General features: G+C 45.3%; 2 protein-coding genes across 2 annotated transcripts in view; both read right to left on the bottom strand.

The window, feature by feature from the left end:
* VSIG10 (V-set and immunoglobulin domain containing 10) overlaps positions 1 to 26,596 on the bottom strand; it is a 497,585-nt gene that overhangs the window by 261,300 nt on the left and 209,689 nt on the right. The gene's annotated exons all lie outside the window — the stretch shown is intronic.
* Positions 1 to 26,596, bottom strand: part of KSR2 (kinase suppressor of ras 2) — a 227,243-nt gene that overhangs the window by 77,035 nt on the left and 123,612 nt on the right. The window contains exons 6-9 of the mRNA XM_063144251.1: positions 16,766 to 16,835; positions 11,925 to 12,008; positions 9,844 to 9,911; positions 4,555 to 4,679 (exon numbers count right to left, since the gene is read on the bottom strand). Of these exons, the coding sequence (XP_063000321.1) occupies positions 4,555 to 4,679; positions 9,844 to 9,911; positions 11,925 to 12,008; positions 16,766 to 16,835 (347 nt within the window). The remainder of the gene's footprint in view (positions 1 to 4,554; positions 4,680 to 9,843; positions 9,912 to 11,924; positions 12,009 to 16,765; positions 16,836 to 26,596) is intronic.

The following is a 26,596-nucleotide window of genomic DNA, read 5'->3' as shown; positions in this document are numbered from 1 at the left end:
TGCGTCCAAATGACACACAAGGGATCCCGGGAGCAGGCAGGGACGATCCCTCCATTTTCCTGGGATAACCCTTAGGTGTAGAAAGGGCCTCTCTCTCTCTCTCTCTCTCTCTCTCTCTCTCTCCTCTGCTTGCTTCCTCAATGGACCTTGCTGGATTCTTCTGCTGAGCCAGCTTGCTGCTTACAAGCCCCTGCCCCACCCCCCAACAGGTTTCTATGTAGCGTCGACCAGATTTGCTGAAATATATACCAGTCCCTTTGAGATTTGAATTGGCAGGCGTGCCTGGAAACCCAAAGAGCCATCTGCAAAGCTCTGGGCCAGCAGATGGTTGAACAGACCAGCAAGTAAACTGGGAGATGCTATTTCAAAGCCGGGGGGAAAAACCATGGACAATTTCCTCCCCTCTCTTTTCATTTTATTGCAGTTGCTCCTGTTTCCATGGCAGACAAGGATGGGACACACTTTCTACTCCCTTCCTTCCTTCTCTATCACTTTCACTAATGGGTATAAACAGGGATCTAGCCTGGGGACATGTAAATTCCTCCCCTAAGTTTGAGAGACAGAGGTTTGGCCCTTGACTAGGGATGGATTTATTTTGGTCCTTGACAATTTCATGGGTTCATTCAAAAGTCAGTTCCTTCCAGTTTCCACATTAATCTGCATGAGTTGTTGTTGTTTTTTTGAAAGGCATTTTACACACATTTCATTGGAAACTATGCATTCTATATGCATTTTATTATAAAATAATATTTTATATGCATTTTGGTGCACTTTTTAATCCAAAACCTCCATGGCAAAATTCAGAGACGAGCAAATCTGGAAGAATTCAATTGAGAGGTGCAAATTATGTCAGCTTGCAACTTGCCTGTGAGGAAAGGTTACAACATTAGGTATTGTTTAGCTTGGTAAAAAGGCGAGTAAGGGGGGACATGATAGAGGTGTATGCACGGTGTGGAGAAAGTAGATAGGGATATATTTTTCTCACTCTCTCATAATGCTACAACATGGGGTCAACCCATGAAGATGATCGTTAGGAGATTCAGGGCAGATAAAAGCAAGGACTTCTTCACACAGCGCTAAGTTGAACTATGGAATTCACTACAACAAGATGTAGCAATGGCCACCATTTTGAATGGCTTTAAAAGGGGGGTGAGACAAATCCCTGGATGAGGAGGCTATCCGTAGTTACTAGACCTGATGGCTATATGCAGAGGCTATGTACACCAGTTGCTGGGGAACATGGGCGGGAGGTTACTGTTGAACTCATATCCTGTTTGAGGGTTTCCCATGGGTTGACCACAGTGTGAACAGAATGCTGGACTAGATGGACTCTTTGCCTGATCCAGCATCAGGGCTCTTCTTATATTCTTATGCTTCAAAATGTAGACCAAATGAAATTCCCCAGCACAGCTACCTCTGGTCCTGACATGCCCAGTCTTCCAGTCAACAGACAGAATGGAGTGCTTTATGTCACTTCAAATATCGCAAGCTTTGATCGGTTCAATCTGTATGGCTGTCTACAGCCTTACATACTTTCAATAGCAGGAGCACCCGTTGCATCTCAGACACAGGCACAGTCTTCTGCCCCACTCAGAGGAAAAACTGCTTTGTGTTTGCAGCTGGAGCGAGATTTGCACAGCACTGATTGGTCAGTGCTTGTGCCGGGCGTAAAGGTGGCTCCACCCTTCTCCAAACAGGACTGTGCACAGCACTGGTTGGCTGGCCCCTCTGTTAATCACAAAGTTGCCCTCGGGCGTCTTGAACCAGATTTTTCTTTTCAGCATGAAAGGAAGAAAGAACAGAATGCACCAAACCAGAGACAGACCAGATAGCCAAGCAGGTTCTTCTAAAAAATGAGATCTAAGACAAAGTAAAGGTCTTGCACGGATCATGGAAGGAAACGTCAATAGTTGCATTCAAATGGAGTAGGGTTGAGGAGACCAGGGCGACGGAGGGAAAGTAGAACTTCCTGTAGCAGAAACACTCACACCCACTCCGTTTTCCATGTACATCCACATGCAGCCTACATTCAAATTTGACTAGCTGCTACAGGCAATTTTACAGTGTTCCCCTATTCATTTATACTCAGATATAAGCCTCCTAGAGTTCAATGGGACCGAAGCCTAAATCACCAGACCAAATTTTAATAGGTGGAGCCGAACATAAAGGGCATGCTTATTTTTTCCTGAGGCTATTTTGGTTCTGGTGTGTTACTGCAATAGGCAAGGGGAGGGTAAGTGTGTTGTATATGGCGGCTGGCAGCACAAGGACTTGCAGGGCACCAGTTAGTTTATTTCTCCACCTTCAAAGCTTCATACTTCAAATGTCAAAGAGGGGAGGGAATTTTATGCCTCCTTCCCTGCCTTCCCCCATTAACCTAGGATGGACATTTAGGGTTCTTAGTTGACATTCAGCCCAACTTTAATTTGATGTTCTTCCAACATTCACAAGCCGTTGTCGTCTTAATAATAATAATAATAATAATAATAATAATAATAATAATAATAATTTTAAAAAACTTATTTGCCAGTTGTGTGACAAGCATAAATCTGTTACATAAAGTTGCAAATGTTTCATTCATTATGGAATGATCTCCCCAATGAGGCTCGCCTAGCACCAACATTGTTATCTTCTCAGCGCCAGGTCAAAACTTTTCTTTTCTCCCAGGCATTTAACAGCATTTAACAGTATATGCTGATTTTTAAAAATTGACCCCAGATCTATGTTTAGGCCTGTCTAAGAGTTCATTTAAATGTATATTGTCCTTGTACGCTGTCTGTTGACTGTTTTTATGCTTTTATGGTGTTAAATTTTGTATATCAATTTTTAATGTTCAATTACATTTTTAACGTTTTAATCTTGTAAACTACCCAGAGAGCTTCAGCTATGGGGCAGTATATAAATGTAAATAATAATAATAATAATAATAATAAGTAAAAGGAAGATGAATTTATGAGACATTATTTGGCTCAATGGGGCCTGACCTATGAAGCCATTCTGAGTCTTAATTTTCTGAGCTCTGGCTTTCTCGGGTGGCCTCCAGTTGAACTTTTAATGCTCGATTTATGAGAAATACTCTAGCAGCTGCCAGAATTTCTTAGGAATCTGCTGGCATAAAGGCAAAGTTGTCAGTCCAACGTTCACCATCCCAAATGCCTTAGCGTGGCCGTTGCTGGCACAAACGATACACCCAAAGTCTCACAGCCAGCGCTCGCCTTCTCCTCTCCATATCTCTATTCCACAGTCAAGAGCCACAGATGAGAATATTGGTAGCTCTTTCAACAGCAACAAAGACAGCTGTTTAAAAAGGCCTTAATTCAATAATGCAACCATAAAAGCTACCTTGGCCAGAATGCTCATGCACGTTAAATGTGCTTCTCTTCCAAAGTGCACATAAAACCAGGAGTGTGCAACATGTGCACCCCAGCCTCAACTGTATTGTTGAAGTCTGGCTGTGCAGAAGCAGTATAGAAATGGCCAACCCATAACATAGTTACCCACCCATGACATAAACAGTGATTTACTCCACATGACTAGAAATACTGCGTGACTCTCAACAGTCACTGTGGAATGTTCACTCACCCCCTTTTGACAAGTTCTACAATCTTCATTGCAGGATTAAACTCAAGAGAAAAAAAGAAATCTGCTGTGTGCAGCACCAATTGGCTGGTGCCTGTCCCATCACACAGTCACCTTCTCCCAATCCTCTTCAGAGCAGGGTTGTTGGGTCCCCCCCCGCCGAATTTTTTTTAAAAAAAGTTGATGGGATTTTGTTTTAAAATGGCACAATGAATATCCAAGCAGACAAATTTAGAAAGTATTTGTGGATGATGCAGGGACAGTCAGCCCAATTGAAGCATGGGGGAAAGGGTGAAGAAGAAAAGGTCAGAACTGGATTCGGAGTAAGTATGTATATTGTATCTTCTGAGAAGGCAGGAGGTGGCCACGAATTTCATTTCAGTTCACAAATGCTCTATTTGTACCCATTTCAGATGGGTACATCTGAAAATGTCCGCGAATTCCCGAATTTGCAATTGGATTGGGAGGAAAGTGTGTACTTTAAAAAAGTGAACTTTTTAAAAAATGCACACTTTAATATGCATATCTTAAAGTGCACATTTAAAATAAACAGTTGGGGGGGAAATCACATTTTCACATATTAGGGACGCACACACACACACACACACACACACACACACACCATATATCTAAAAAAAAAAATCAATCAACAATAAGACAAATCCAGGAATTGATTAAAACCTCTTCATCTGCTTCTAAATGCCTAAGAGAACAGAGACATCTTAACCTGGCACTGAAAAGACAACAGTGTTGGTGTCAGGCGAGCCTCATTAGGGAGGTCATTCCATAATCGGAGGCACCACAAAGAAGGCCGTTTCCCTTTTTCGAATCCTTCATATTTTCCTTGGCGGAGGCATCTGGAGGAGAGTCTTAGATGCTGAACATAGGGTAGGTTCATGTCAGGAGTTGCTCTAACCACTTGACCATTTGGCATGCCCTTTTCTGCACTGTGGAAGCAACTTTGCAACATCTCACCTTGTTGATTTTGTTGGTTTTGGGAAGCGTCTGGCTGATGTGCAGATCCGAATACCTGGGGGGCTTCCGCAATGGGTTGTTAATATCACATGGCACAGATTCTGTCCGGACTAATCTTGCTGGATTAAAAAAGAAGAAGAAGAAGACAGGGTGGGTGGGGGGAATAGAGAAATAATAATATCAAGGCTTTGACTCAGCATTAGTTCAAAAATCTGAAGGACATCTCCTTTTGAAGCTCCTAGATCCTATTGGTTCAATCACAAATTACTAACCAAACTTTCCTTCTGCTTAAGCTACTTGTATGAGCATGTGAAGGTGCCTTATGCTGTTGTTGTACAAGTGGCCCATCCTCTCCAATGCTGGCCTAGTCTGGCTAGTGGTGGCCATGCAGGGTCTGAGAAGAACTTTCCAAACTATGTTGCTTGAGAGCCTTCTAATTGGAAACACTGGAAACTGAACTTCAGCCCTCTCGCAAGCAAGGGATTTCCCCACCACCACCACTGAAGTATACCACATCTTTTCCTCTGACATCTCCTGCCACTGTCTTAGATCAAACCAGTCCCACCTGTAGATGAATTATATTTCCAGAATCCAGAGCCATCTCGAGCCAATCAAAATTGCCCCGGTAGGGAACTCTCTCGGAGTTGGTATGTTTCGTCCAGAATCGCACATGCGGTCTCTTTGAGAAATTGAAGACATGGCCTGCAGCTGCACTTTAGTGGAGCCTTTCTCCTCTTCGATCTTCAGATGGTGTTGGACTACAGCCTCCATCCTCCCTGACCATCGGTCATGCTGGCTGGGGATGATGGCTGTTGACCAGCAACATTCAGGGACTCAAGCTTGGGAAAGGCTGTCCTCGTGAGTCCCTGGGGCATGACTATCCTCAATCGGTTTGCTTCCTGAGAGACAGGGGGATTTGGATCTGCTATGGCTAGAACCAGGAACTAGAGCTGTTGTGAGCTTTCGAGTGAGTTTAGGAGTCCTGTGGTATGCTTGCAGGCAGACTCATCAGGCACCTTGCGGCTCAGTGAGCACCTGACAGTGTAGCCAAACCCCTTGCCAAGTCTCCATTTTGCACAAAATGGCAGCTCAGGAATATCCGGGAAGGTCATGCTTCATAAATGGTGTCCATAAAGCAGCCATTTACACAACATTAGAGGCACAAATGGAACATTCACGCCCGTAATGGTGCATAAATGGCTGCTTTACAACCACCATTTATGCAAAATGACCTTCCCGGATATTCTGAGCTGCCGTTTTGTGGCGAAATGGAGGCTTGAAAGAGAGCTGCAGCTGGGCACATGCCCTCATCAGATGAGGCCACGGAAGCTCACACAGCGCCACAGACTGGAGTGGGTGGTTTGTCAAGAAGCCACCAAAAATGGGTGGAGTTGAGTCTCTCCATCCCTAAAAGGGACCCATGCGCGGTTGTGTGGGCAGCCAGTGGGGTGAGCTACAAGGGCTAGAAGGTGTAGGGTTCCTTGCGCAGGTAAGTGTACCTAGACTCATTCCAATGCATCATCAACTTCAGGGGATATGTGTGAGCATGAGAGAGAGAGAGAGAGAGAGAGAGAGAGAGAGAGAGAGAGAGAGAATGTCGCTCTTTTACCAGCCTTTAGAGATTGTTTCACATTGTACATTGAGCTGCTCTCTTGTCAAAGCAATTCTGTTCCAAAGAAAGATAAGCATTCTGGATTGTTTCCATTTTACATGCAAGCTTTAGATCATTTCCCTCTGATGTTGTATTTCTTTGCCCTTTTATCAACGTAAAACCAAATTCCCTCTGCCATTTGGTCATCGCACCATGAGTCCTGCGAGTTCCTATTTTTTTACTTTAATTTTACAGTCTGTTACAACCTTCCCCGTCACAAATTATTTTGTGCCATCAAGCGCGTTGGCTGCCCTTTCCAGATGGTTTATTAATATGTCGAACAGTCAGGTCATAAGGCAGGCTGTTGGAATGCGCCAGTCTCCGTTGCGAAAACTGACCACTGATGCCAAGTATCTGTTCTCCATCTTTTCAAGCAGTAACAGATCCATGTTGGGACCTGGTTTCCTATCCCATGATTGCTAGTTCCGTAAGGGTTATTTTTACCTATGCTCAAGCCTGACTACAAATCTCTTCCTGCTGACACTTTAAGCTTCTTGTAATCACTTCCAAATGTCCCCATGCTATACATCTACCACCTCCTTCCTCTAAATGCTCTTCAACTTACTGGCACCCATCTTTAGCAAAAGATCACCTTCTTCGTTCTCTACACAGAGATACACTTCTATCCGAGATATGACGATCTTCCTCTGTTTTTACATTTAGGCTTCAATACCGCTCATTCTTACCTTGGAGTAAGTCCCAAGGAACTCAATGAGACTTGCTTCTGAGTAGATGTGCATAGGCTTGTGCGGTTAAGCACACCTGGTTCACCCAGGTTTATTCTGTTTGACCTTCCTGCACTTCTGCTTTGCCTTCCCTTGTTCCCAACTGTCCATCTCTAGATTGTAAGCCTATGGGATCGGGCTTCGTGTATTGCTTTTAAATACTGCACAGCGATAATAATAGGAAAAAGAAAGAAGAGGAAAAGCAGAAGGAAAAGAGGAAGAGGAAAAAAGAGACAAAGGAAAGCAGAAGGGGAAGAAGAAGGAGAAGGAGAAGAGAAAAAGGAAGAGGAAAGCGAAGAGGAAAAGGAAAGAAGAGGAAGAAGAAGTGGAACGAGGACAGGAAAGGGAAAGTGGAAGGATGTTCTTGACTCAGCACTGACATTCAGGGGGCTACAGCAAATCCCAGATTCTGACCATCGGAAAGAGTTTCTCCATATTCATTGCAGTGGAATGTGCCTGCCCTTTCCCCGCCCAGGAGCAAGTGCCAGCCACTGCAGAGCTCACCTGAATGCTCTCAGCATTTTAAATCTTGCCACTGAAGACATCTGATTAGACACAATAAGCGGCTCATTAAAAGCATTTAGCAAAGACAAGTATTCTCAGCAAAGGTGTATTTAGCAAGCAGAAAACAGCAGCAGCCTCATTAGAGCTAAATGAAATGCATATTTCTGAGTCTGGGTTTTCAAGCATCCCCCCTCCAGGTAATCACTTTTGCATGGGGAACACTTTAATGAAAAGGCAAAGCTGTTCCTGGTGAGAGAAGCTTCCCTTCTGGGGCCTGTAAGTCTTCCTCTCCATATGCATGAAGTGTTCTCCTGCCGAGAAGGGAGCACAGCATTTTCGCAGACAGCAATGTGCCAGCAAACATCCACCTGGCTGATTCTTCTCCTCCATGCAGCAAAAGAAGACATATTATAGACTGAGAGCAACATGAACTAGAAGAGACCTCCTTGGAAGTACCATCTGCTGTCATGACCCCAGGGTCTGACTCCCCATCTTCAAAGGATGAAGCCATGAATTCAGAAAAGACCTTGGAGTGAGAGAGGAAACTGCCCTCAGAGCCAGCCCAAGATGGCACTATTGCCCCCAGGAAGTTGATCACAAGAAGAGCCTCCCTTCCCATCACTTCTCTGTACCATTGCAGGTCATGTGTTCTGTCAATGCCTTGCACTGCCTCACTTGAGGTGAGAGCTTCACGTTGCAGAGCATTGATATAGCCTGGGTTGCAAGGTTCTATTATGGGTGCAAACTTTAGCAGGTATTTGAGTAGGTTGTGTTTCACAGATGGGAAAAGATCAGTGCTGAGGAAAGCTCCAAGTGATGCTTGAAGCCAGTCAGTGTTGTCTATCTGTTGCTCCAACAAACAGCAGATTCAGAATGAGCCTTATGTAGGAGTTTGGCTTCCTTTAAGCTGGTTCGCCCTGCCTCCACACTGACTGGGGCTTTGTCTCTTAAAAGGACCTGGCCTGTTTTAACAGGTTCTGATGACATCTAAGGGTGGCAAGGGGAGATGTCTCCTGAGATCTTTTTGGAGAACAAGGACCTACAGAAGTGGAAGTCTTATGATTCCTTTCCATGACTATGTCCTCTTCCAGAACTTTTAATTCTGGAGCCTCTCCTGCTAAGGACAAGGGGTTGGGATCCTTTGAGGACTTTGGGGTGATGGTCATAGACATTCTCTGGCTTAAGGACTCCAAGGACTTCAGCCCATAAATCCCAGCAGAAACATGGTCTCCTCAGAACTGTTGGGAGTCAATGGCTAGACTCCTTTAACTGAAAGAAACATCTTCTATTGCAGATAGAGTTAGCCACTCAGAATGAGCTGCAGTTTTATTTCAGTCTTGATCTGGGGTTTCCTGTTGCTGAAGCACCATTTGAATCCCGCTCCTTGGGGGCTCCAGGTTCAGCTCCCTTTGGAGCTGTCCCAGGTGCTATTTATTTATTTATTTATAAATAAAGCCTAAAGCCTTCCCTTGCCTCACCAAAATGAGGATTTCGCCCTCTCTTGCCTGAAGCTGCTCTGCTGGACCCTGAACTCATGCCATAGACACCCATTTGGACCAGAAGCCTCACAGTACTGTGGCCATTGCTTGGAACAGAACTACTGATACCCTCAGGACCCACAGAGACCAAGGGGAGCCAGTGGACTCTATCAAAGACCACCATGCGGAAAGGTCCCCTCCACTCTGCAGACTCCCTGGAGGGTATCTGACGTGCCCTAATCACTCACGCAACCTCAGACCTTCCACAAGATACAGGGAGGTGACCTTTAAATATGATGTGCCCAAGTATAGCTCTGTCTGTCTTGTTGTTGTTGTTGTTGTTGTTGTTGTTGTTATTGTGGCTGTTGTTGTTGTTGTTGTTTTCTTTAATGGGGCAGCCATCTTTCTCTTGAAGAATACCCCTGGGAACCCTGATATTCTAATGGCAGTGCTTGTTCATTGAAAGAGAGAGAGAGAGAATGAATCAAAGAGAGAGAGAGAGAGAACTCTCAGTACCTTTTATTTAGTAAGGGCTCCCTTTGAAAATTCTTAGCATTCTCTCTCTCCCTGCCTCAAATTGCCGAATGTCTCACTTTCATTGGGGGATAAATGGTCCCATGAAAGGGGATATTCAGCCCAGCTTTCTTCTTTTTTTTTTTTTAAAAAAAGGCATGCAATCACAGTATTCTCTTCTAGAATTTGTGAAAAGGCAGAAGCTCGGTGCAAATGAGAAGTCATTACTGCAGGCAGACAAGAGAAAGAAGCAAAGCAAAGCGGTGGTACTAGAAACCCCAGGAGGTGTGCTGAGGTTTAGTCGCTCGGTGTGCAAAGACCAAAAAAAAAAAGAGCTCTGGAAGGCAAATGTCTCTCTCTGTTCTGGGCTACAAAAGCCACGGGAAGACTGCAGACCCTTCCTGGGAGCTGCTCTTACCTCCACGGTGGATGATCAGCAGGTGACACGGCGGGGCCTCTTTGGTACATTTGTTGTGGCACTTTAGTCTAGGAGAGAAGTGAGACAGAAACACTTTGAGAGTCAGCATGTTGTAGTGGCTGTAGTGTCAGATAAGGACGGGAAAGACCCAGGTTCAAATCTCCCTGTAGGCCAAGATACTCACTGGGTGATCTTGGGCCAGTCACTACATTTGTCCTAGCCTGACTCTTTCATGAGCCTGTGACAGAGTTTTGCACTCGTCCTGTGTTTCTGTGCCTTGTGGTGTAACAGGATTTCAATGCTGCAGACATAGATGCCAAAAATCAATCCCTGCCCCCCCCAGTTTTGTACATGACTGGAGGGCACTGCTGCCCCAGGCTATGACGTTTGCGTGAACTAGGGATGTAGGAGAATTTTATTTTTGCTTGCAAGACATGTGAACATGCCCTATTCGAAGTCCTGAATGCGAGCACGTTCCATCAAAAGTATTTGCAATCTTTCAAAACGCATCCTTACGTTCATCTCATTCCCGATTCTTGGTTTGATTTGCGCAAAATTCCAAATTTCCTCAGTAGACTGAAACATTCCAGCTTTAGTCCATGGAAGGAACTGGCAGAAATTTGGGGAGACCTGCAAAGATTTCGGAAGGCTGGTGCAAATCTCCCATTCATGCAAAGTGAGCAGCAATTGCAAATATGAATGGGCATCAGGCCTGGGGTGAGCAGAGAAGAAATGATGATCGGAGAAATTCAGCGGCCATCAGGAATGTGAACTGGCTCTCAGAGTATTTTCTAATTTTTTTATTAGCCCTTCTTCTTCATCTGGCATAATCCAGAAAGTCCAGCTTCACAGTATCCTTTGTTTCAAAATGAGACATCAAGACTAAATTGAGCTCGACTTGTTAGCGTGGCTTGTTAACCACCCTAAACAACCCAGCAACAAACCATGGGTTCTCAAGGTGGCTTGTTCAAGAAAAATAAGCCACACTGCGTGGTTAAGAAGACAAGCTGTGGAAAATGTCCTGGGTTCAAACAGCACACTAACCCAGAGTTCAACAAACAACCCACGGTTCAACAAAAACCCACACTCAACCACTGAGTGTGGGTTAGTGTGTTGTGTGAACCCAAACAATGAATAAATGTTGTCACACAGAGGAGGGCCAGGATCTCTTCTCAATCCTCCCAGAGTGCAGGACACGGAATAATGGACTCAAGTTAAAGGAAGCCAGATTCCAGCTGGACATCAGGAAAAACTTCCTGACTGTTAGAGCAGTACGACAATGGAATCAGTTACCTAGGGAGGTTGTGGTCTCTCCCACACTAGAGGCCTTCAAAAGGCAGCTGGACAAGCATCTGTCGGGGATACTTTAGGGTGGATCCCTGCATTGAGCAGGGGGTTGGACTTGATGGCCTTGTAGGCCCCTTCCAACTCTGCTATTCTATGATTCTATGATTCTATGGGAGCTGTCAGAGCTAGAACCAGCAACCACAGAGTTATGTCCTAATGTTCTGCATGATCTACAGGATGGACTATTCCCTAGGTGATGAAGTGAGTCCACCAACCCAGGCCAGCCCTTGGCATCCCATTAGCTGGAAGGACTACAACGGCCCCCAGACCAAGCTGGACTTTTGCCTTTCTAACAACAATATCTTCTGCCTTCGTGGCTCCCTGAGATCCATCATGGACAACAACACTGGAAGAAAGATCCAGCATTCAGCGTGCTGACATTCCTCTGCATCTCAGCCTAGGGCATTTTAGTGGCATCTCGAAGAACAACTCTAATTGTTCTGACTCTGGAAGAATTCCCACGCCCCATCTGCTCAAGGGAAGGCTGACCCTGCATAAATCTCACACAGTTTTGTATACCTATCACACTTTGGATGGGAGGGGGCTGGAAGAAAACCAAAAGCCAGCACCTTATGTTCTTGAGCTGCATTTGGGTCTTTGGGGAAAAGGGCAGATTACAAAGAGCCAGATGTGTGCAACCAAGGAAAACCAGAACTCAGCTGCAGCTATCTGCTATTTCAGCATGGGGGGGGGAGAGTGGGGGGATGACAAAACCTAGAGCAAAGGAGACCTACTTGCAGTTTTTACATTTCAGTCCAAACAGCATTCCTTTCCCACAGACAGTGCAGGTCTGAGACATCCAATACTTGGTGGAAAACCTGCAGCAGGAAAGAGAGGTTGACCTCAGTTAAGTCTTAAGCAAAATCTCTTCCCCATAACAGGAGCATCTGTCATTTAATAAACCAGCTTGCTCTGCGTTCTCCCCAACCCTCGTTCCCCCACCCCCACCCCGGCCTCCATGACCGGGAGTACTTGAATTGCTTATTGATTCTGGTTTAGCAAGCCAATGCAAAGCAATTATGTAAGCCCTTGCAGTTCCTCTGAACTTGAGTGAGAGTTTGGGGCATGTGCAATATGCTGAAGTGCTCCCCCCCCGCCCCCCCCCAAGGCAAACGAAAACATTGGGAAGTCAGTCAATCAACTCTATACTGGTTTACAAACCTTCCATCAAACCAGCCAAGCGATGAACATTTTAGGATGCATAAAGTACAACGGAAATACAAAAGTTGCCCCTGCTACGCCGCACTTCCCAGAGTAATTCTTTGCCCTCCAAATGGCAGCTGCGGAGAGTTTTTTCAGGGTCCCCCCCCCACACACACATACCCTTGTCCTCAACCCAATCACCAACCGAACCCCTCAAACCACTCAGCTCCCCACTATATAGACTCCTCCCCCTTTCCACCGCATCACCAGCCACACCCACTCAGTCCAACATTCCGCACTCTCTAGACATACTCACTCAGACATACCTAAGGGAATAGAAATGTGGGTAACGCCACAGTCACTGTGGGACTCTTTCTTTCCCTGAATCACAAGGAGGCAACAGTAACGAGAATGCAGGTGGATGGGTTCCTTACGCGTAAGGGTTCTCCCGATGGCCCCACCCTCTGTCCCTCAACCACTGGACCATTTCATTGTTTCCATGGCTTTCGTGCAGCTTCTCCCCATTCTAAAAAGCCGAAATGCCTCTCCTGAATTAGTTACCAGCAGTGAGAGCTTCATGCTAAAAAATAATAATGCTGGTGTTTTAAGAATTATTTGGGTCCCACCCATTTTGCCTTTGGCAGCACCCGGGTGCATCTCTGAAATGAAATTTGGCGCTTGGGCTGAAAACGGCCCCCAAACCTCTGATATCGGGGCCTGTTCTATTCCCATTTCTTCCAAGAGAGACCCGAGAAAGAAACGCTCACATGAAATTTTTTCAAGGTCAGGAGGTTGTCGACAAGATACAGTCGTTTTATCGACAGCAGCTGGAGCCTTATCTAAGCGGCATCAGAAATTGAAATGGTGCTTTGACTGGGCTCTCTCCAGTCCAGAGTAGACGGGGGTTGCCAGAAACACGCAGCCCTCTACTTATCAGCACGCTGGCAACCCTGGGTCAGAGGTTATAATGCTGCAAATTAACACAGCCCAAGCAAAATCCAGAGAAGAGTCCCGTCCCCCCTCCCCCCCGTCCTCGCTCTAAACTTCTTTCCCTTGGCATTAGCACGGCTCCTTCCCTATTGGGCTGGGATGTCCTAAAGCAATCCAGCATCAACCTACATTTTTCATTTATGTTGCTGCTTTTCAAAATAAAAAAAAAAAACGTTTTCTCAAAGAGGCTTTCATGAATATCATTAAAAAAAAAACATTTAAAATCAAGACCCGAACATCGAAGTTAAAAGAGCAGCAGAAAACACTACACTTACACATTTGTAAACCCGTGTTACAATTACAATAGAACAGGATGACAGTATTTATTTATTTATTTATTACATTTCTATACCGCCCAATAGCCGGAGCTCTCTGGGCGGTTCACAAAATCCAACCCTTCATTCACAGTAATCCAACCCTTCATTTCAATTAAAACACACACACACACACACACACACACACACACACACAGATTGAAATATTTTAAAAAGGTCTTTTAAGCCTGCTTAAAAGCAAACTGGCCCGGAGCCAAACACAACCCACCCGTAGAAGGATGGTTTATAGCCAAACTAAATGACTAGCAGAAATATTCTGGGCCTGTTTTAAATCTGTTATTGTTTTATTATGTTCTTCGATTTTAACCTCGATTGGGTGGTATATGAATGTAGTAAAACAACAACAACAACAGAAAACAAATGGTAGAAGCCTGAGATGGTAGAGTTGCATTTATCACTTCAGACTGCAGGTGGGAGATGGTCCTCCTCCATACAAAAACAAAAATCTTCCTTGCAAGTAAAACGCAGTGCATCAGGAACCAAGGCTGTCCATCAACCCTTTCCATGATGTGCTAGTTTTCTACTTGCAGGGAGCATTTTACACAAGGAAGCATTTTTGTTTTAAAAAAGTGTGATTTCCCCACCTCCATTCTGATGTGATGCAATCCATATTACCACCTCAGCACCCTGCCATTTCTTCTCCACCTCATTCCATTGCACCTAGCTGTTCAGAAAGCCATCCTAGGCACATTTAATCTCGGGGAAGTGAATCCCATTAAAATGAACAGCACTTACTTCTAAGTAGACATGCACATTGGGTTTTGTCATAAGCAGTGGTGAACGTTGAAGCGTGGGCGCTCACCATGACAGTCATCACAGCCCCCCCGCCCCCCAAGGAGTGGCCAAAAATGCAGACAGCTGCATAGATGCACATCAAGAAAACCAGTTCTGGCGGTTTTCATCTCCACCAGCAGGTGTTTTGTGAAGCTAAGGGGTCTTAATTGATCATTCAAGACCAAGTCAACATAAGATGCTTTGCATTCCAACAGGGAATAATATATTGTTGCTAGTGTGAGGATCACAGCTAAGCTGAGAGGGGGAAAGGAATTCTGAGCAGGGCGGCAGATCACATCAGTGTCCCTCACTTTCAATTCAAGGTGGAAAGATACTTTGAATAGGAAGTTGCAATCCCTAGGCTACTCCATGACTGCGGTCCTGAACCTAGGATATGAGAAAGCAAAAATGGATATTGCCCAAAGGATTCAAGACATCGACCTACAAGACCAACTGAGTCGAGCTAGCCTGAACCCGGGGTTCAGGGGAAATAGTGGTCCTCCAGCACTCGCCATGTACCTGATAAACTTGACCGTTCCGAGGCTCAGAAGAGCTCTTACATTAGCCAGGTTTAATGTTCTACCTTCAGCATTGCTGGAGGGCAGATTTAAAAAAATCCCTTACAGCGAATGGCAATGTCCATGTGGGTCGGAGGATGTTGAGACAATAGTCCATGTTTTACTTTACTGCCACCTGTATAAAGACCTCAGAGTTTTCTTAATAACTCCACTCATAAAAAAATTCCCAGGCAGAACAGACAAATTTTGTTTAGATTACCTTTTGTCAGGCATGGACGCCCAAGTTACTGCGGAAGTGGCCAGATTTTGTGCTGCAGCCATCTCACGCCGTAAAGAGGCAAAACAATAATAATATATGCACGTTCTACATCTGTAATGTAATGTAATGTGTTAAATTGTATGGTGTTTGATTGGAGTGCTGGTTGTTATACCGTAATAAACTTATTCATTCATCAGTGTCCCTGCTCATCAGAAACGCTCAGGGCCCCATCCCGTGAGCTCTGGCTCCAACACGCCACTGATGGCGAGTCCACCTTTGTGAGGTCAAAGAGGCATTCAAAATTACCAGCTTTGGATGTGTGACAACTGAAAATAATCAGGGTGAGCTCCAAGTTTGAGCAGGTTCCTCGGCAAAGTGGTGAGGCAGTGTGGTGGAGTGGTGAGAGTGCTGGACTGGGATTCGAAAGATCCGGTTCCAGCCCCCACCCCACCCCACTCGGGCCATGGAAGCTCACTGGGTGACTTTGGGCCAGTCCCTGACTCTCAGCCTAACCTACCTCACAGGATTGTTGTGAGGATAAAACAGAGAGGAGGGGGGAATCACATCATATAAGCCGCCTTGGGTCCCTTACAAGAGGGAAAAAAAGGAGGGATAGAAATAAAAATAATAATTAATTAAGGTGCCCACTTGTGGACCTCTTCCTCTAATGCTGTATTTACCTGGCAATAGCAAGGAGTGCAAGAGGCAGCCATGGTTGTTTTGCAATATGCCCCAGGAGTGATAATACATCAGGGGCATTGCAGAAAATGAAAACAGAGGCTTTAAGGCCGCCTATCAGGGCTGCTGGACTCTGCTTGGGAGCAGAGTGGCCAGCCGCTGCCCTGCAACCAGTAGTGTAATGTAATCAGGGCTCACAAGGATTTATTTATTTATTTATTTATTTCATTTATATCCCACCTTTTTTCCTTCAAGGAACCCAAGTCGGCATACATAATCCTCCTCCTCTCCATGTCATCCTCACAACAACAACCCTGTGAGGTTGGTTGGGCTGAGAGAGTCTGCGACTGGCCCAAAGTCACCCAGTGGGTTTCCATGGCCGAGTGGGGACTAGAACCCGGATCTCCCGACTCCCAGTCCAACACCTTAGCCACTACACCACACAAGGATGCAGCCCCGGCACTTTTTTTATGAGCAGGGACACTCCAGGAGGAGGAAATGAAAAATGGCTAGCTTTGGGCGGTTGATACGGATCCAGAGAGCTGCCAGCATTACTGGACTCTCCTTGGGGACGTGGCCATGAGGGCTGCCTTGAGCAGCGCCCTCACTTTTAAATCTACCACTGCATCGCTTAATAGACAAACTCAGTTAGCACTTTCACATGGAGTGGTGTGATCCTACCGTCAATGCAAGGCAGCCTGTGAAGGTTGTGTCTGCATGGAAGGAATTTGGGCAGGGAGAGGGGAGGCTTGAGGCTTATTCCAGGCCAGAGAGTCAACTTTTCTTGCCACGAGTAGCATTGGATCTAGGCCAGCAACGGAGAAGCTAAGAACTTCTTTCCTCCCATTCCCGAATCTAGGACTTTCACCACCTCATACCTGTGTTTGATTGAGTTTCCAAGATCCCGTCGAGGAATTTGTGGGGACCACCGAGGTACTGAGAGTGTATCTGCAAGACAGGAATGGGAGAGGGAGAGAGAGAAAAGAAATCACCAAGGAGCGGATTCGAATTCCTTTCTGCCACAGAAAAGCTCAGGCTTATTCTGCGCCAATGATGCTGTTATGGTGTCTCAAAAGACGTTTTAAAAAGTTTTTACAAAACCTTCTCAACAAGTCTTTTAAAAATGCTGTATATCAAGTGAGACCCGGGCCTCATCTTCACAAGCACGGGAAAAGCATGAATTGTTGTTATTCTCTGCAGTATGCTGAAATTGGACCCACTCCACCCTTGCTACATGGTGGAGCCAGCCGTCCCTAAAACCCAGCTTTTCAGCGCAGGGAAAGACATACTTCCAGGTGGGGTGTCGGGTAAAGTAGAACCATCATCATCCATAGAGAGGCTTGTTACTCACCCCTCTCCTGGTTCTCTCTGCCACTACAGTTTAATGACTGGGAATGGGGAGCAACTAGCTCACAATACTGCCTCCCCATGAGACCACCCGGCCAGCACAAATAAACCCCACTCCAAAAAGTATCGCATCAACCCTAATTAACACAGCTCCCAACTCTGGAACTGCACAGCTCTGGAGCTAACACCATATTGCAGTAGAGAATTAACACAGTCCTTTTGCAACTCTGGAGCTGCACAGCTCTGGAGCTAATACCACATCACAAGAGGGGATTATCACAGTAGAGAATTAACACAGTCCTTTTGCAACTCTGGAGCTGCGCAACTCTGGAACTAACACCACATCACAAGAGGGGATTAGCACAGCTCTGGAGCTAACACCATATCACAGTAGAGAATTAACACAGTCCTTTTGCAACTCTGGAGCTGTGCAGCTCTGGAGCTAACACCACATCACAAGAGGGGATTATCACAGTAGAGAATTAACACAGTCCTTTTGCAACTCTGGAGCTGCGCAACTCTGGAACTAACACCACATCACAAGAGGGGATTAACACAGCTCTGGAGCTAACACCATATCACAGTAGAGAATTAACACAGTCCTTTTGCAACTCTGGAGCTGCGCAGCTCTGGAGCTAACACATCACAAGAGGGGATTATCACAGTAGAGAATTAACACAGTCCTTTTGCAACTCTGGAGCTGCGCAGCTCCAAAGCTAGCAACACATCACAGAAGCAAATTGACGAAGTCCCTTTGCAACTCTGGAGATGCATGGCTCTGGAGCTAACAGCACATCAGAATAAGAAATTAACAAAGATCCAGAGTTAATTAACACAGGAAGCACTTAGGGGTCTCTCAAGGGGAATGCTAGGAGTAAATGGGGGAAAGCCAGATCACAGGAACGCCTGGGATTTAATGTGGAGGTGTGGGTGCACTTTGCAGAGCAAGCATCCAGGAGCCACTTTAACTAAAAAATAATGGACTGAAATGAATCTCTAATACTGCAGCTTTTCCAGGTGGAAGTGACTGGTTGGGAGTGCACCAGACAAGGCATCATGTGCTGCAAAGGACCTCACAATGCAGCCAAGCCAAAAGAAAAAATCCATGAAGGCAGCCCCCCAGAACAAAATGTCACAGTATGGAGTGTTCCTACTCAGAACTTCAGCCAGCCAGCCAATCATGCCCTTTTCTAAGACACTCCATTTCGTTTCCTTTCCCTCCCTGCCCCACTTTTCCATGCCCCTTCCCCAAAAGAGTCAGTCAATGTCGTGTGTGCCCACTGATCATACTCATTCCCAACTGGACACTTTGGGGGTTCTTTTGACCCATAGAATTCTTTTTTGAAATATGTTTGCACTCCTTCAAACCTTGGAATTTCGCCAAGCCTAGTGATGCTTCCCTTTGTGTGTGTCTCTGCGGTGCCATTTTGGCTACACGAGGATCAAGAGTCAGAGATGAGATGGCGATTAGGATATAGGATATAAATCTGCCAGGAACTACAATTGAAAAGTTTTATGATGATGGAAAGAAGAACAGGAAAAGTTCATTTGGTTTAGAGAGAAAACAATATTAGAAAATGTGATTTAGAAATGTTTTCCCCGCCCAGGGGTAAACTTTGGAAGGGGGAGAGCATGTGAATTATGTAGCTGGGAGCCAGACCAGGCATCCAGGCATTGACTTGTATTTAGATACTTTTCAAACAGCAGCTCAGAAATTTGAGATATTAAAGGCAAAACCAATACTATGATATGGGGATTATTAATGGCTTGTTATGACTGAGTGCTGTATTACTGGATACAAATAAGTAGAGCTGGTTCTACTAAAGAGTTAACTTAAAAGGGGTGGGGGAGTTGCTATCTGGAAACACTCCAACACTTACTTAATCTCTGCCCAGACACACTTGTAGGCTCACTCCAAGTCAGTCCATATTTAGGCAAGGCTCAGAATACACAAATGAAGAACTGGAAAATTGTTAACCTGCAGAGACAGAGCGCATCTTCTTTCAAACACGCCCGGCTCTTCTGTCCTACAGAGAAGCCTGTTGCACTGCAGGGTTTGAACACCAAGAATAAGATTCATTATTATTTTTTAATGCCATCGCAATAAAATCGCCTGCTGCCCAAACGCTTGACATTTATGCTCACCCACTCTAATTCTCACCAAATTGGAATAAAGCTTTCCATGAAGTTTGGCAGATTTCTGCTTGTAACAATAATCAAATCTGTTGTTTGCCCAAGATGATGACTTAGAGAAAGATGATTTGGGCGCTGCTGCGGGCGGTTTCCCCGAAGGGCCCTTGATACCAACGGAAAAGCAGGAGGGAGATATAAGCCTGGGTTAGTGAAAACCGACGACCTATAGCCACCAGGCAAGCTCCAGCAGTAACTCCAGGGTCTGCCGTGTATACCTGCCAATCCTTCTGCAAACAGACTTCCAATGTTATTTTTTATATATAGGCTACGACCTGCCTGTGTTTGCTTTCATAGCCTATTTTAATATTGCAGGTTGAGGTGGCTTTAATTACGTGCCATTTCGGAAGGTTACATTTGCATGTAACTTCCTGAGTGGAGTCAATTCTCCCTCTGCTACTTAGGAGGAGTAACTTAAGGGGTGGGTGGGGAACCCATCTCATATGTGTTCAATAAAAACAGCTGCCGGGGAAAAGCTGCATATTAACCACAGGACTGGATCAGCCCACTCAATCCGGCATTTCAATTCACGCAATGGCCAGTCAGGTGCCCAAGAGAAAACTCATTAGCAGGTCATTCCCTATTCTTTGAGCCCAAGATGTGGTATTGGAGGCTGACATTGCCTGAATATGGACGTTTCGTTCTATGATGTTGACTATGCTATTGACAAGTAGGATTTTGCAACTAAGGTTGCAATCTTATGCATGTGTAGACAGCAAAAAGTCATATAGTTCTCAGCATAGTTGGCTGGAAGGATGCTGGAAGTTTAGACAGGGGAAAAAATCCTACATGCACAGGATCGAAAGCTAAATGTTGAAGTACCCACATGCAGAGTTTCAGCCAGCCATGCCCCTTTCAAAGATACTCCATTCCATGCCCCCCTCCCCTGCTTCTCCATGTTTCCTCCTCCAGGAGACACACAATGTTCTATGGCCACTGTTTATGCTAGGTCTTCATTGAACACTTTTGGGTTTCCAGTTAGATTCCCCCCCCCCCCCCATTAACTGCAGTTCTCCTAAGCAAGCTACTACCTCTCTCTTGTATATGGATGGCACCCTTTTGGCTACATAAGAATCCATACTCAGAGAATTAGTTTGCTATTAGAATATGGAATACAGAATACAGTCTGATGGTCCAGGATCAGGTAGGATTGGGCACCATGAGCAGCACTTGTCAGGAACTCAGGAGGTCCTGCTAGACAGTCTGAATAATCTAATCCTACTACAAAAAATGGAGTGAAAATCCCCATCCTCTAAGATCAGCAAATACAGTTTACCAGGCAAAAATGGATTTTCCTGGGCAAAGTCAGAGATGTAATCAAGGCAACACACACAGGATAGCAATCACATATAATCAAAATTTAAAAAAAAGTCAATGTCAGGCAGAAGTTAATAACACTGAAGTCCAAACACAGCTCAAGGTTCCAGATATAGATGTTGCAGTAACAAGCATTGTTTCTAGCACAAGGTCAGCTGAAACTGGACTTATACAGCCAGAATCTCCTGAGCCCCACCCAGGGCTCAGCTGCAGTTCATTATAGCCCTCTGGCAATAGTTCTATTCATAAGGAGGGTCTTGTTCACAAGGAGTCCTTTCTTCTTCAGGAGCCCTCTTCTGTAAGGAAACTCTGGCTGAGTTTGGACAACACGCTAATCAACTGGGGTGGTGGTAATAGGAACAGAATAGGAAACAACCGTTGATTAGTGTGTCATCCGAACTCAGCCTCCTTCTCAAAAGAGCCCTACAGTCCTAGATATGATATTGCCTAGATCGAAGTCTTGGGAGTCCTTGCTTGTACTCGGCTCCAGTCTCTACCTCCCCTGGTTTCAAGATGGCATCAACAATACTTGTTCCTACCTCCATTGGGGAATTAATGCTTTGAGAGTCAGGAACTGAATAAAGGTTATCTGCCGACAGTCCCAGAAAAAGGCCAATTTACACCATTCAGGATCTGGTCTGTACAAGTACAAAGGGACCTTTTATATTTTATTTTCAGAATGCCATTTGCTCATCACTAAATTACATTATACAAACGAGCCACCTTCCTCCTCTCCTCCTCCTCATTCTTTGTGAACCAAACACACGGGCAATTACAGTTACTTACCTGAAGTTAAATTAAAACCTTTGCTTTATCATCCACAATTTATATCCACTAACTTTCGGCTGGCCTCAATTAAATCCTGCTATTTTACAGGGAGCAGAGAGAGAGAGAGGGAGAGAGAGGATGGCTAGGGCATTTAATTACTTTCTATAACATGCTCATTGCAGAAAAAAATTATTATTAAAGTGTATCAGGAATCGTAACCTCAGAACAAAGCAGTGAGGGACCTTCCGTGATTCACAGGTAATTATTTTCATTACAGGGATGATGGATGAAGGATCTGAGATATTAACAATACCCTGACTGTTTGCAGTTGAGTGCCAAGAGAGGGGGGGGGAGAGATGGGATTGAAATGCTGCTGTTGACGGGCCCTGGTGGGTTTCAAAGAGATTTTTTTAAAGCTAATTTGTGACTTTCCTTTCGAAACAAAATGAGATGGAGATGCAATCATCTCCCCAAAATGAAAACAGAACCTGTTGGTGAAAGACGGCCATTCTACCCCACTGTGAACCTCTAGCAAAGAAGCCACATGGAGTTCACCAAGCTCAGAAACAGAAATGAGTGGTGGTGGTGGGGTGTTGTTAATGAGAGGTGAACCTTAGACACACACACACACACCGGATTCTTCTCTGGCTGGCATTGAAGTCCAACTTGGAGAAGACTTTTGTGGCTTTGCTCTGCTTTGAAGAATGCTACCCAGGAAAACATCTGTTGCAGATAGGGGTGTATGGATTTTGTTCAATCCATTCCCTTTGTTTTTCATGGATCGGCAGGAGTCTTTCATTCCGCCTTCCACTCATTAACAAATTCAGATTTTTAAAAAAAAAAAATTAGGGAGGAATGAGAATTTTGTTCCACTTGTGCTAAGCACATCTGCCCTACTGCACATGAGCGCACCTGTGCATTAGCACTAATCACACTATCTCTATGGCAATGGGGAACTGAGCGAGCTCAGGGCCAGGCCCGACAGGAGCCGCTCTTGTGGCATTGGGGCAAATAAAGAGCAGAAGGCGTACAACGGGGATCTTGCAGTCAGATCCACTTGCAAGCCAGGCTTCTTGGAAGACGATTACACTGCACTGGTTACCCAAAACATCATGGAAGGGCAGGTTACTCAAAGAAAGCCCATACAAAGAAGTAGGGCACGGTGAGAGTGTGTGCAAGTTTCCTCAGACCTGTCTAGCAAAAATGCAGGGCAGGAGGAGAATTCAGTGTGGGAAGAACGGCCTCCAACACGCCTCCCATTCTGCACCGGATCTTCATAACCCTCCGGGTTCTATGAGCATCGAGGGCAGAAGTCCTAGGATTGTGCCCTTAAAGTCTTCCTCCATCAGTCGCCTCTCCAGTAGTTACTATTCATATTTTTCTTAAACTCCTTTTCGTATTTGGACACTTGGCTGTGTTGTTTTAAAAAGGGATTTCTCGCGGAACTCTTCTCCACATGAAAGACCCCATGGTTACAAAGTTACTGGTTGTGCTTTTATATTGTTATTTGGTATCATGTTTTTATACTGTTTGTTTTATACTTTGAATGGTTTTCATTTTTGTGAACCACCCAGGGTGGTATAAAAATGCAATAAATAAAAATGAAATAAAATAAATAACTGAAACACACAAATGTGCATTTCTGCAAATCCCCCCACCCGAAGTTGTGTAGTGGATGCTTTTGTAATGTGCTTTCTGATTCTTTGCTCTTTCATCCACACAAAAGACCAGGGGGAGATAAGCCATTTCATTGAAGAAAGGAAGAGAGCTATGAGCTGCTAAGTGAATGGGCTTTTGAGCAGCTCTGTTCCCTTTAACAAAGCAGGAGCCTCAAGGCAGCAATGGCCCCATTCAGAAGACACCTTAAACCATGGCTTTAACCATGGTGGTTAAAGCCACAAAGCCAAATTGTGTTCAGAAGACACCTTAAACCATGGCTTTAACCAAGGTGAATAAAGCAAAAAAGCCTTATTCGCCGTTGTTTAAAGTGTCTTCTGAACACGTCCTGGCTTTCTGGCATAACCACCAGGGTTAAAGCCAGGGTTTAAGATGTCTTCTGAACGGGCCCAATGTGTGTCACCCATCCCTATTCACTTTGTGAGGTATCATCAGACTCTGACATGCTTTATCACCCAAAATTGACTCTGCCGGGCTAACGTCCAAGCTGATTCAATGAAGCACTTTCACCCAAGACTTCCTGGGCATGGAGAGGTTCTCTGAGCATTCAAAAGATGCCCAGGGCAGAAAAAAATATAGCAAAGGCTGAGGGGTGATACTGTTTCAGTCCAGGCAGTTGTAGTGCAACAGGCCTCTCTTCTTGCGGGCAATGACGAAGACAAGTTTCCTGCAATTACCAGTGGCATGGATCTGGAAAAGAGCACTGCGTAGAATAGGAAACTGACTAATTTATTTTATTTATTTACTTACTACATTTTATACTGCCCCATAGCTGAGGCTCTCCAGGGAGTGCACAATTAAAACCATGAATACAATAAGTATTCAATAAATTTAAAATGTGAAATGTTTAAGAATGCAATGAAAAATCAGATAAATTACAGTCCAGGGAAAGCCTGTGTGAAAAGGTACATTTTAAGGAGGTGTTTGAAAAATGTTACATTTTCTGCCTTCCCAAACTGCATAAGGGTTTTTTTCCCAGAGGGTGGGTGCCGCTACAGAGAAGGCCCCACCGCCATGGTTTTTCATGACGACATTCCGTTTGTTTCGGAATGGCCAGCAGGACCTTCTCTAAAGATTGTAACTGTCGTCTGGGTGTATATGAGGTTAGTCCAATGAACCAGGACCCTCATCCTCAGAAGATCCTGGGTTCTCGTCCTCAGAAAAGACTCTTGAGTTCACTGTTCAGGCACAGGAGTAAGTTACAGAAAGACATCAGAAGACCTCCACTTCCTCTGGACCCAGTTATTCAAGAAGACCTACTGCCCTGCATTCAGAGAAGGACTTCTCACAAGTCCAGCCATGAAGACCACAGCATGCCCAGCACTATTAAAATAGCTAAAGCTGTGAGACATCTGAAAACATCATCATCATCAACTTGCTCTTCCATACATGCAGAATGTGTTCTATTCCACCACAACAAGGCCTTGTGCGTTGGCTTTCAAGCAGGGGCGCAGAACCCCACAGCCAGGGGCCAAATCCAGGCTACCCTGGGGGTTAAATCTGGTGCTCTTAGGCTCCCCAGATGGCCACTCCCCCTTCCCCTGGCCACTCCCCCTTTCCAATGAGTGTTTGGTGGTTTCCCAGTTTTTGTGCAGTTTTCCCATTCCAAAATGTGGAAATGCCTCTCTTGAGGTTCAGTTACTAGTAGTAAGAAATGTAACCCCAAATACCCTGGCATTTCTTGTCCAGACCCTTTTCCCTTCAGCCCTGCTCACCACAGGAATGCAGCACCCCTGAGAGGTGCTCCAAAATGGCCCACAGGTTGAAAGACGTTCATGAGAACATGAGAAGAGCCCTGATGCTGTATCAGACCAAGGGTCCATCTAGTCCAGCATTCCGTTCACACAATGGCCAAACAGCTGCCCAAGGGAAATCTGCCAGCAAGACACGGGTGCAACAGCAACCTCCCGCCCATGTTCCCCAGCAACTGGTGTACATAGGCATGCTGTCTCTGATATTGGAGGTAGCACATAGCCATCAGGGCTAGAAGCCATGATAGCCTTCACCACCATGAATTAGTCCAATCCTGTTTTAAAGCCACCCAAATGGATAGCCATCACTACATCTCGTGGTAGCAATTCCATAATTTAACTATACGCTGTGTGAAGAAGTCCTTCCTTTTAGCTGTCCTGAATCTCCTGCCAATCTCCTTCATGGGATGACCCTGGGTTCTAGCATTATGAGAGAGGGAGGCAAATGTCTCCCTATGCACTTTCTCCACACTGCGCATAATTTTGCACACTTCTATCATGCCTCTCTCTGCCATTGTTTGCCTTTTCATTTCCACTCCTCTGATTTAAAGTCCAACACCTCTGGTTTCAGGGAAAGGTTTCCCAGAAGGTGGATGTTCATAACGGCTTCTGGGAAAAGCTGAAACATCACACCTCCCCGGTTTAGAAGTTTAAACCTTGCGCTTCGACCCTCAGCAGAAAAAGTAGAAGAATCCCAGCAGGGAGGCCAAAAAGTCGTTGGGCTGAGACTCGGCATATTACGGTTTACTCTCTGATTCAACAGGCTTTCCTTGACAGAAGCAGGGAAAATGAGCAGCCTGGCAGAAAGGAGAAGGGTGATGGAATGGAGGTCATGCATCTCCTTCTCCCGCTATGACAGGAAACACAACAGAAGGCCCTGCAAGCCACAGCTGTCTCCTGTTGATAGACAGGTGAGACAACAAGGACCGAGACCTGAACGACACCCGTGCCCCTTGAAAGTGAGCAGGACCAAGCGGGAGAGATGAGCCATGTAAATAAACAGCCTGGCTGTGACGCATCCACTTGCTAGGATGAGAGTCTATCAAAGGGAAATGGCCACTTGAGAGTCCAATGGAACTCTTGCGCAGTTGTGGAACATCTGAATCTTTCTGCTGGAGTGTGTGTGTGTGTGGGGGGGAGACAGTCAACAAAGATGGATTCTGGCTCAGACAGGGTTATGGAGATGGAAGACCCATTGGAATGCAGCAACACAGAGGCTACTGAGAGTAGGGATGGAGGGGGAATTCATTTGGTGCGAATTGTTATATGAAGGAACCCAACCAACACTTTTTGGAATTTGCTCTACAGTTCACAACTCAAAATATGAGTACAAAGAAATGCATATGTTAAGGAAAAGTGCACACACAAGTGTATGTATTAGGAGAAAATACATATGCAAAAACATATTAGTTGGGGGCATATGTAATTTTGTGGCAGAATTTTTGAAAGAATTATAGAATCATAGAATAGCAGAGTTGGAAGGGGCCTATAAGACCATCGAGTCCAACCCCCTGCCCATTGCAGGAATCCACCCTGAAGCATCCCTGACAGATGGCTGTCCACCTGCCTCTTAAAGGCCTCTAGGGTGGGAGAGCCCACAATCTCCCTAGGTCACTGGTTCCATTGTCGTACTGCTCTAACAGTCAGGAAGTTTTTCCT

This window comes from Elgaria multicarinata, chromosome 18 (genome assembly GCF_023053635.1).
Source record: "Elgaria multicarinata webbii isolate HBS135686 ecotype San Diego chromosome 18, rElgMul1.1.pri, whole genome shotgun sequence".
Taxonomy (NCBI): domain Eukaryota; kingdom Metazoa; phylum Chordata; class Lepidosauria; order Squamata; family Anguidae; genus Elgaria; species Elgaria multicarinata.
This window is presented reverse-complemented; position numbering and strand designations above follow the sequence as displayed.